The sequence below is a fragment of the Drosophila gunungcola genome, unplaced genomic scaffold (genome assembly GCF_025200985.1).
Source record: "Drosophila gunungcola strain Sukarami unplaced genomic scaffold, Dgunungcola_SK_2 000054F, whole genome shotgun sequence".
Lineage (NCBI taxonomy): Eukaryota > Metazoa > Arthropoda > Insecta > Diptera > Drosophilidae > Drosophila > Drosophila gunungcola.
This window is the reverse complement of record NW_026453218.1, coordinates 28,136-39,070: the sequence shown is the minus strand read 5'-3', so window position 1 is coordinate 39,070 and position 10,935 is coordinate 28,136. Positions and strand designations below refer to the sequence as shown.

General features: G+C 43.3%; 2 protein-coding genes across 2 annotated transcripts; both read right to left on the bottom strand.

Moving 5' to 3' along the window:
- Nucleotides 1–1,819: 1,819 nt before the first annotated feature.
- On the bottom strand, nt 1,820–2,670 carry LOC128264053 (uncharacterized). Its single transcript, XM_052999350.1, has 3 exons — nt 2,666–2,670; nt 2,268–2,522; nt 1,820–2,210 (listed from the first exon to the last, which is right to left on the bottom strand). Exons 1-3 carry the CDS (start codon nt 2,668–2,670, stop codon nt 1,820–1,822), a joined length of 651 nt encoding a protein of 216 aa, XP_052855310.1.
- A 4,593-nt stretch (nt 2,671–7,263) lies between these two features.
- Nucleotides 7,264–8,005, bottom strand: LOC128264052 (uncharacterized). Its single transcript, XM_052999349.1, has 3 exons — nt 7,830–8,005; nt 7,385–7,772; nt 7,264–7,290 (listed from the first exon to the last, which is right to left on the bottom strand). The coding sequence occupies exons 1-3, from the start codon at nt 8,003–8,005 to the stop codon at nt 7,264–7,266; spliced, it is 591 nt and encodes a 196-aa protein (XP_052855309.1).
- Between the last annotated feature and the right edge of the window lie 2,930 nt (nt 8,006–10,935).

The following is a 10,935-nucleotide window of genomic DNA, read 5'->3' as shown; positions in this document are numbered from 1 at the left end:
GAAAATAATAACAATGCTGCAAAATCAGAAGTGGGATCTGGCTCGCTACCTAATGAATCAGATGGACCATGGCGAATTTTAATGGAAATGCAAAATAAAAATTTGATCGAGCTTATCAAAGCTGTACAATCAGCGACACCTGAAACAACAAATAAAAAAACAATTGTGTTACCAAAATTCAACGCGGACCTTGATGGTGTCGTCGCATCGGCGAGGTGCTCTACAGTAAATATAATTTTGGCAGAAAATACCATCGTCGGAATGTAGTGCGTCACAGTGGCTTGCACAAACTTGTTATCCTGACATAACTTGGGACGAATTTAAAGAACTTTTCATGCAGCGTTTTGGCAGTGTAGAAACTCCAGCGGCTATGTTTCTGTCAATGTTAGCTAATTGTCCGACCGATGGCGAATGTCTCTCCAATTATGCTAGTCGAATGATGACGTCTCTTATCACGAAATGGCGTGACATGAATGTATAGGAAATTGCAGTTTCTGTGACGCTTGCGAAGATGGCTCACGTTGATAACAGATTGCAGCGCCTAACCTTTACTTCAAATATGCGCACCAGAAGTGAATTGCAAACCGAGCTTAAAGCATTCACGTTCAACAAAAGAAAAAAACCTTGCAAGAGGAAATATCTTCACCTGACATAAAGCGTCCGAAGCTTTGAACAATCAAGTGCCATTTTTGTGGAAAATAAGGCCACAACATAATGGAATGTCAGCAGCAAAATCATCCTTCGTCTCATGCTATGAACAGTAGCGATAGGAGCGCACTTGGTCACCATAAAAAAGCGGGTATTGGTAGTGGCGGCATATGTAGCATATTACAAACTTAGCAACGTAAGAATTAACCAACACTGTATTGAAGTTTTGTTTCATGTTTTGGACAATGAGTATTTGAAGAATGATATTATTATTGGTCGAGAAGTACTGTTCCCTGGATTTAATATTATAATATTGTTTATGGGGAAAACAACCAAATAGAAATTAAACGCACGATAGATTCAATTGAAATTAGTTCTTGATTTTATTAGATGTGCTCGGAGTTGCAGTGATTTTGTTTAACTGACTTGCCAAAAACTTGACTTCAAATTTTTTTACGTGTTTTCGATGTAGCTCAGCTGAATAGATAACGCGACAAATGTAGCGAGATAAGAAAAACGAAGAACAAAGCTGTATAACAGCCTTGCGTGTGCAGCGCACACATATGAGCATTTTACTAGGTGCTAGTCTGCTCTAAACATACTCCCCCCGTTGGAAGAGGCACGGTTCCAACCAAATAGCATTCGGTAGGCAGAGCGGCTAGTTCGGTGACGGCCCTTTTGGTAAGACCTGTAGCTGTCCGGACCTCAGCTACTCTGACGACGCCGTCTTTTCCGGGTATGACTTTCACCATTTCGTCGGTGGAAGATTGTCCTTGATGTTTTGATCCGACATTGGCTTCGTTCTTGCAACAGGGACAAATACTCTCTGCTCCATCTTTTCCAGAAGTGCTGCTGCATTTGTGTTATTCTTTGCCAACTGCTTAACCGGCCTTCGCGAAAATGAGTGACGTCAGGCTCAGGAAACGTTGTGTAGCTGGAACCTTTTAAGAAATGCGCTGACGCTAGCACCTCAAAATTTTCAGCGTTTTCTGAAATTGGACAAAGCGGACGGGAGTTAAGAATGGCAGAAATTTCATATGCAAGAGTTCTCAATTCATCAAGGGCTAGGATGGCTGCACCGACAGCTCGGAAGAAGTGAAATTTTTCCGATTTTACATCTGCCTCCCATAGACCACCGAAATGTGGGGCACGCGGGGGTATGAACTTCCAATCAATCCCATTCGCTAAGCAGGAAGAAGTTATCGAAGCCGAAGAACTCATTCAGTTCCGCTAGCTCTCGTTTAGCGCCAACAAAGTTTGTCGCATTATCACTCCAAACAGTACGTGGACTGCCTCTGAGACTAATGAATCTTCTCAAAGCTGCAATGAAAGAATCCGTTGTGAGATCCTGGACGACTTCCAAGTGCGCAGTCTTCGTCGAAAAGCAGACAAAGACGGCGATGTAGCACTTGTGGGGTGCTTTGTTCCGGGCCTCTGACTTGTGATAGAACGGTCCACAATAGTCCACTCCTGTGGTGTGAAATACTGGGTTAGGCTGAACTCGATCTGCTATTAGGCTACCCATCGCGTGTTCCCAAGCCACAGGCTTAATCCGAAAGCATCTGACGCATTTGTTGATGACGCTAGCCACGAACTATCGGCCTCCAATTGGCCAATACCTTTGCCGTAAAGCAGCAAGCAAAGCCTGTGGATAATAGACGATAATCGCCCTGGTGACCGGATGATCCTTGGGTAACAATATCGGATGCTTAGCCTCGTAGTCCAAGCTCGCATTTTGAAGCCTTCCACCAACACGAAGTAAAATCAGCTTGCTCTTGGGAGGACAAGGTTTGCATTGGCTAAGAACCTCATACTCCACCGCTATGCTGATCTCGTCAACGGTAAGATAGATGGTTGAAGGTAATGTTTTGGCTCTGCAATTTGAAATGAATCGATAAGTGTACGCGAAATCACGCTGCAACATGTCAAATGAGTTGAGAAACTAGCAGTTGATAGATATGTCAGTGCCAACGGTTCCAATTAGCGGCGTGGAACGCCGTTCAGGAAGGTTCTTTACTGCATCTCATAGGGAGGGCCAGCTTGACGCTCCTTTCAGTAGAAATGGAGGTCCATTTGCCCAAAGGGAGTGCTCCAGCAATTCTTTGGGGTACATCCGCGAGATACCACATCCGCCGGATTCAAGTCTGTTGAAACATGATGCCAAGCCATACCTTTCGTCATTTCCTGGATTTTCTCGATTCTATTAGACACAAATACGTTGAACTCCCTCGGAGGTTGCCGAATCCAAGCCAACACAATAGACGAGTCCGACCAGCAGTGAAAGGTGCAATCAAAACCTATGGGTTTCTTAACGTTTACGATAAGCACAGCCAATAAACACGCTGCTGAAAGTTCTAATCTTGGTTTTGTTAAAGCTTTTAAGGGAGCTACTCTAGACTTGGCGCAGAGTAAATGTGCTTCAGCGTTTCCATTGGCCTCCGCCCGCAAATATAAGCACGCGCCGTAAGCTGCTGTGCTAGCATCATAGAATCCGTGCATCTCGACGGAAGCCTGCGATTGCATTACAAATCGTGGAAATTTTAGGTTCTGGACGATCGACAACTGAGAGGTCAACTCCCCCCATGACGAAAGAAGGGGCTCTGGCAGTATGTCACCACAATCCATGTTAAATTTAAAAAATTTTGGATTTTGTAACAATGGGTGCTATTAAACCAAGCGGATCAAAAAATTTCGTAATTGTTGACAACACAATCCGTTTTGTTGCTCGTTAACCTGATAAAATTTGTGAAAAGTTAAAGAGAAGATTATCCGAAGATGGATCCCAGACCGACCCCAAATCCGTCGTGGAATTTAATCAATTGCTCTTTATCGCGATCAGACTCTCCTTCGAGAGCGCTTGCTTCATTCGAACACCATTTTCGGAACGGAAAGTGGCCGCGCGCCAGTAGCTCCTTTACCTGATGACGAATTTCTTTCACCTCTTTAACTGAATCGCCACCAGAGATTAGATCGTCCACATAGAAATCTCTACGGACGATTTTTGATCCAACTGGAAATGATTCCTCTTCAACATAAGAGAGCTGATGCATGACTCTTATAGCCAAGAAGGCAGCCGACTTGGTTCCATAAGTTACCTTGTTTAGTTTATAAACACTAAATTTATCTGTGGAGTTCTCTCGCCAAATGATACATTGCAAAAAGTCATCAGGGTACGAAACATGAACGCAGCGGTACATCTTGCAGATGTCTCGACAAAGAACTACTTTAAAAAATCTAAACCGAAGCAATATATTATAGATTTTTTTGCTGAATTGTTGGTCCTGCCAGAAGCAAGTCGTTTAGAGCTATCCCAGATGTAGTTTTAGCAGAACCATCAAAGACGACACGAAGTTTAGTGGTAGTGCTTTCAAGCTTCTGAACAGAATGGTGAGGCAACAAAAAATGTGGCACCTGGGCTAACCATTTTTTAATTGTCTGACCGGATTTAGAGGGCAGGCAACACCCTATGCCTGTTACCGCGCAAATGTTAATGAACCGAGCGTCGCCAACAACGTAACGGAACCTTTGACTTTGTTTTTGTTCTTTTCACCGAAATTGTTGCCTAGCAACAGCGCACTGACTTGGCAAAGTAATGTATGTGACCATACACATACACGGCTATTTACACATATATGTATGCAATATACGCGTTTAAAAACAATTAATTGAGATTCCTTTTATGTTTAATGTTTGCAGCACAACACAATTTTGCTTCTTTCACAGCGCGAAAATGCGCAAAAAAAAAAACAAACGGCCGGCCGGCAGCGCGCACTTAAAGTGTTCGTGTGTTTGTGACCGAGATGCAGCAAACGACAGCGAAAAAAATGTATTGCTTAAACGATATTAAACAATGTTTAAAACCGACATGCAGACTTCGATTAAACGAATATCACTTCGGGGTCACCAAAATGTTTATAGGGAAAACAACCAAAAAGCCACCCTTTAGTATAGAATTAGAAATTAAACGCACGATAGGTTCAATTGAAGTTATTGCATATTATAGTTGCAGTGATTTTGTATAACTGACTTGCCGAAAGCATGATTTACGCAATTTTGTGCACAGTGACGTCACGCTGCGACTGGCAAAAACACGCAAGATCTCACCGTTCCTTGGGCGACTATTCAGAAGATGAAAATTAACAGGAGCTGGCGTCTCTAAAGTCTCGTATCGCTGCTCAAACAATTGCCGAAACTGTTGCCATGTTATTCCTGGGTAGCATATTTGTGATAACCACTGGGCCGCAAGCAAATCTCGCTAGTCTGTTGTACTGTGCTTGCAGGCATCTGTAGCTTCTTAACCAGTTCCAGAAAATTCCGGTATTGTTGCTCCAACAACGCGAAGACATCCCTTGACAAAGTTTGGTTAGGGCCGAATCCCACTTCTGATGTCGGAGAACTAAAGTCATCCCCTTGTAAGTCGTCATTGCTGTTTACTTGATCGTTCGGTTCTTGATTTTCTGAACTTAATTCTGGCGAATGCAGCGAGTCTTTGATGCCGTTGTTGCTCATTATTGTCTCTTAAGGATCACTCACGTGTCTATCTCACGCCACGCTAAAAACCAGAAGAATAAAAAAGAGAGACCAAACCTAACAACGCATACGAAGCCACATTCGGCCTCAGCTCGCAAACTGAGTCCCCATTCTACCAAAACTAGTATCTAGTATACCAGCACAACCCATGGTCATACCTGTCGAGATGCTGCACTACATACTCTCCGACATATATATATATGTGGGCGCACACTAAGAGTGTGTGGATTTTGGTATGAGTGTATGGGTATACAGTCTCTGAAATTTCACCAGAAGACTAATTTCATCATTATAGTAATATTGCATCAGCCTCTAACGGTGCTGTGTTTGGTTGTCTGAATGTTGTCGCTTAAGAAGTACCGTTTTAGCGGGGGACAGCGTTGTGTCGCTGTCGCCGAGTGTGGTTCGGTGGTAAGCACAGAAAGACAAAGGGATGACGCTGGTAGTTGCGTTTAGGATTTCGTGCGTGTGAAACCGAAACTCGCTGCGCTATACAATGTCGGAAAATAATAACAATGCTGCAAAATCAGAAGTGGGATCTGGCTCGATGAATCAGATGGACCATGGCGAATTTTAATGGAAATGCAAAATAAAAATTTGATCGAGCTTATCAAAGCTGTACAATCAGCGACACCTGAAACAACAAATAAAAAAACAATTGTGGTTTGATGGTGTCGTCGCATCGGCGTGGTGCTCTACAGTAAATATAATTTTGGCAGAAAATACCATCGTCGGAATGTAGTGCGTCACAGTGGCTTGCACAAACTTGTTATCCTGACATAACTTGGGACGAATTTAAAGAACTTTTCATGCAGCGTTTTGGCAGTGTAGAAACGCCAGCGGCTATGTTTCTGTCAATGTTAGCTAATTGTCCGACCGATGGCGAATGTCTCTCCAATTATGCTAGTCGAATGATGACGTCTCTTATCACGAAATGGCGTGACATGAATGTGTAGGAAATTGCAGTTTCTGTGACGCTAGCGAAGATGGCTCACGTTGATAACAGATTGCAGCGCCTAACCTTTACTTCAAATATGCGCACCAGAAGTGAATTGCAAACCGAGCTTAAAGCATTCACATTCAACAAAAGAAAAAAACCTTGCAAGAGGAAATATCTTCACCTGACATAAAGCGTCCGAAGCTTTGAACAATCAAGTGCCATTTTTGTGGAAAATAAGGCCACAACATAATGGAATGTCAGCAGCAAAATCATCCTTCGTCTCATGCTATGAACAGTAGCGATAGGAGCGCACTTGGTCACCATAAAAAAGCGGGTATTGGTAGTGGCGGCATATGTAGCATATTACAAACTTAGCAACGTAAGAATTAACCAACACTGTATTGAAGTTTTGTTTCATGTTTTGGACAATGAGTATTTGAAGAATGATATTATTATTGGTCGAGAAGTACTGTTCCCTGGATTTAATATTATAATATTGTTTATGGGGAAAACAACCAAATAGAAATTAAACGCACGATAGATTCAATTGAAATTAGTTCTTGATTTTATTAGATGTGCTCGGAGTTGCAGTGATTTTGTTTAACTGACTTGCCAAAAACTTGACTTCAAATTTTTTTACGTGTTTTCGATGTAGCTCAGCTGAATAGATAACGCGACAAATGTAGCGAGATAAGAAAAACGAAGAACAAAGCTGTATAACAGCCCTGCGTGTGCAGCGCACACATATGAGCATTTTACTAGGTGCTAGTCTGCTCTAAACATACTCCCCCCGTTGGAAGAGGCACGGTTCCAACCAAATAGGATTCGGTAGGCAGAGCGGCTAGTTCGGTGACGGCCCTTTTGGTAAGACCTGTAGCTGTCCGGACCTCAGCTACTCTGACGACGCCGTCTTTTCCGGGTATGACTTTCACCATTTCGTCGGTGGAAGATTGTCCTTGATGTTTTGATCCGACATTGGCTTCGTTCTTGCAACAGGGACAAATACTCTCTGCTCCATCTTTTCCAGAAGTGCTGCTGCATTTGTGTTATTCTTTGCCAACTGCTTAACCGGCCTTCGCGAAAATGAGTGACGTCAGGCTCAGGAAACGTTGTGTAGCTGGAACCTTTTAAGAAATGCGCTGACGCTAGCACCTCAAAATTTTCAGCGTTTTCTGAAATTGGACAAAGCGGACGGGAGTTAAGAATGGCAGAAATTTCATATGCAAGAGTTCTCAATTCATCAAGGGCTAGGATGGCTGCACCGACAGCCCATTCGCTAAGCAGGAAGAAGTTATCGAAGCCGAAGAACTCATTCAGTTCCGCTAGCTCTCGTTTAGCGCCAACAAAGTTTGTCGCATTATCACTCCAAACAGTACGTGGACTGCCTCTAAGGCTAATGAATCTTCTCAAAGCTGCAATAAAAGAATCCGTTGTGAGATCCTGGACGACTTCCAAGTGCGCAGTCTTCGTCGAAAAGCAGACAAAGACGGCGATGTAGCACTTGTGGGGTGCTTTGTTCCGGGCCTCTGACTTGTGATAGAACGGTCCACAATAGTCCTCTCCTGTGGTGTGAAATACTGGGTGAGGCAGAACTCGATCTGCTATTAGGCTACCCAGCACGTGTTCCCAAGCCACAGGCTTAATCCGAAAGCATCTGACGCATTTGTTGATGACGCTAGCCACGAACTATCGGCCTCCAATTGGCCAATACCTTTGCCGTAAAGCAGCAAGCAAAGCCTGTGGATAATAGACGATAATCACCCTGGTGACCGGATGATCCTTGGGTAACAATATCGGATGCTTAGCCTCGTAGTCCAAGCTCGCATTTTGAAGCCTTCCACCAACACGAAGTAAAATCAGCTTGCTCTTGGGAGGACAAGGTTGCATTGGCTAAGAACCTCATACTCCACCGCTATGCTGATCTCGTCAACGGTAAGATAGATGGTTGAAGGTAATGTTTTGGCTCTGCAATTTGAAATGAATCGATAAGTGTACGCGAAATCACGCTGCAACATGTCGAATGAGTTGAGAAACTAGCAGTTGATAGATATGTCAGTGCCAACGGTTCCAATTAGCGGCGTGGAACGCCGTTCAGGAAGGTTCTTTACTGCATCTCATAGGGAGGGCCAGCTTGAAGCTCCTTTCAGTAGAAATGGAGGTCCATTTGCCCAAAGGGAGTGCTCCAGCAACTCTTTGGGGTACATCCGCGAGATACCACATCCGCCGGATTCAAGTCTGTTGAAGCATGATGCCAAGCCATACCTTTCGTCATTTCCTGGATTTTCTCGATTCTATTAGACACAAATACGTTGAACTCCCTCGGAGGTTGCCGAATCCAAGCCAACACAATAGACGAGTCCGACCAGCAGTGAAAGGTGCAATCAAAACCTATGGGTTTCTTAACGTTTACGATAAGCACAGCCAATAAACACGCTGCTGAAAGTTCTAATCTTGGTTTTGTTAAAGCTTTTAAGAGAGCTACTCTAGACTTGGCGCAGAGTAAATGTGCTTCAGCGTTTCCATTGGCCTCCGACCGCAAATATAAGCACGCGCCGTAAGCTGCTGTGCTAGCATCATAGAATCCGTGCATCTCGACGGAAGCCTGCGATTGCATTACAAATCGTGGAAATTTTAGGTTCAGGACGATCGACAACTGAGAGGTCAACTCCCCCCATGACGAAAGAAGGGGCTCTGGCAGTATGTCACCACAATCCATGTTAAATTTAAAAAATTTTGGATTTTGTAACAATGGGTGCTATTAAACCAAGCGGATCAAAAAATTTCGCAATTGTTGACAACACAATCCGTTTTGTTGCTCGTTAACCTGATAAAATTTGTGAAAAGTTAAAGAGAAGATTATCCGAAGATGGATCCCAGACCAACCCCAAATCCGTCGTGGAATTTAATCAATTGCTCTTTATCGCGATCAGACTCTCCTTCGAGAGCGCTTGCTTCATTCGAACACCATTTTCGGAACGGAAAGTGGCCGCGCGCCAGTAGCTCCTTTACCTGATGACGAATTTCTTTCACCTCTTTAACTGAATCGCCACCAGAGATTAGATCGTTTAGTTTATAAACACTAAATTTATCTGTGGAGTTCTCTCGCCAAATGATACATTGCAAAAAAACACGAACGCAGCGGTACATCTTGCAGATGTCTCCACAAAGAACTACTTTAAAAAATCTAAACCGAAGCAATATATTATAGATTTTTTTGCTGAATTGTTGGTCCTGCCAGAAGCAAGTCGTTTAGAGCTATCCCAGATGTAGTTTTAGCAGAACCATCAAAGACGTCACGAAGTTTAGTGGTAGTGCTTTCAAGCTTCTGAACAGAATGGTGAGGCAACAAAAAATGTGGCACCGCTGGATCCCTTAATGCGAGAGACATGTGGCCTAAGTTGAGGTACTCTTGTAGAAATGCCGAATACTGCGCTTTCAGATTGGGGTTTTTATTTAATTTTGATTCCAAACTTTTGAAACGCCGACGGGCCAGACAGTAGGAGTTACCCAAAAATTCGAACCCTTAAGTGGATAAAAGGCGAACCGAATATTTTTCTTTGAAATGCTGCTCGCATCGTAAGTCCTCGGCCAGCATCGATGGTTTTTCTGATCTGAAGTCTTCAATCTCCTAAAACCGCTTTACAGCCAAGGTTTAGCATACTTGACATCCCTCCAGAAAATATCCAACCAAGCTTGGTGTTTTGAAGCGTGGGCAAGATGCCATCCAAATGAATTTTCCCTTTAGCGATTATTTCGAAAAACAGACCAGCGCCAATTAAAAGATCAATTCGTTGTGATTGGTTGAAATGAGGGTCAGCTAGCGAAATGTTTTGTGGCATCCTCCATCCTGCAGTGTTTATATTGAAATTTGGCTGGTAATCAGTGATACTATGGGTTACAACAGCTGCGAATGACGCACGATAGCTTGCATCCCGTGATTGCGCCAGAATATCGACTGCCTTATCACAGTTCATGGAAGATTCCCCTTTCCCAGAAATAAGTGTGTGCTATTGTCTAAGTTTCAAATTAAGTTAGCTAGCTAGGCGCGTAGTAATAAAGTTTAACTGAGAAGCTGAATCTATATTGCTCGGCAAGGCATAAATGCACCGACTCTATTTTTTACGTAGATTATATCAGTTGGAAGCAGCACGTAATTCATTGGCATTGTATTTAAGGTTTGTGGTGGAGAGTGCGTTAAATGGTGATTAGGTTGTGATAATGGAGATGAGCATGACACTAGTGATGATAAAGTCGATGGTAATGGCTGAGAGCTTTTAGATGGGTCGGATGGTTGAGGCAAAGGTGCATTTGCTTTGCTTCTCTATATCGAAGATTGGGACTCAAGCTTCAAAATCGGGAGCATTTTGGCAAATAATGATCTCTAGCATCGCAAAATAGGCAAATTGGATGTTTTGAGTTTGTAGCAGACGTAATCAGTACACTTGGGCTCTTTCCCACCTGATGATGTGGTGTTTGAATTACCACGGCTTGGTCCAAGTTTTCCATCATCCTGCACTCCATAGCAGCCCAGGTAGATAGCTCAGAGATTGACAAATCATCTTCCCATTTTTCACGGGTCCTTTGATCCAGCTTGTGTGTCACGATATGACTGAGAAATCCATCCAGAATTTGTGTTTTATAATTTTCATTTGAGGGCTCGAGCGATCGTACGGTTTCCAAAGCCACGCCGCCTAAAGAGGACCTCAAATATGTAATTTTTCAATATCACTTAGCTCGTGATCATTTCCAATGACCGTGGTAAAAGTTGCAATAAAGTCCGGCCATTCTGAGTACGATCCTTGAAAACGAGCAATCTC

Excerpts from the sequence above, each read along its gene's own strand:
- LOC128264053 (XM_052999350.1), bottom strand. Across the intron at positions 2,211-2,267 it reads CTTGCTGCTTTACGGCAAAG|ATGCTTTCGGATTAAGCCTG; the intron begins GTATTGGCCAAT and ends CAAATGCGTCAG.
- LOC128264052 (XM_052999349.1), bottom strand. The coding sequence starts at position 8,005 with ATGCAACCTTGTCCTCCCAAGAGCAAGCTGATTTTACTTCGTGTTGGT. Across the intron at positions 7,773-7,829 it reads CTTGCTGCTTTACGGCAAAG|ATGCTTTCGGATTAAGCCTG; the intron begins GTATTGGCCAAT and ends CAAATGCGTCAG. Across the intron at positions 7,291-7,384 it reads TCCTGCTTAGCGAATGGGCT|AAAACGCTGAAAATTTTGAG; the intron begins GTCGGTGCAGCC and ends GTCCAATTTCAG.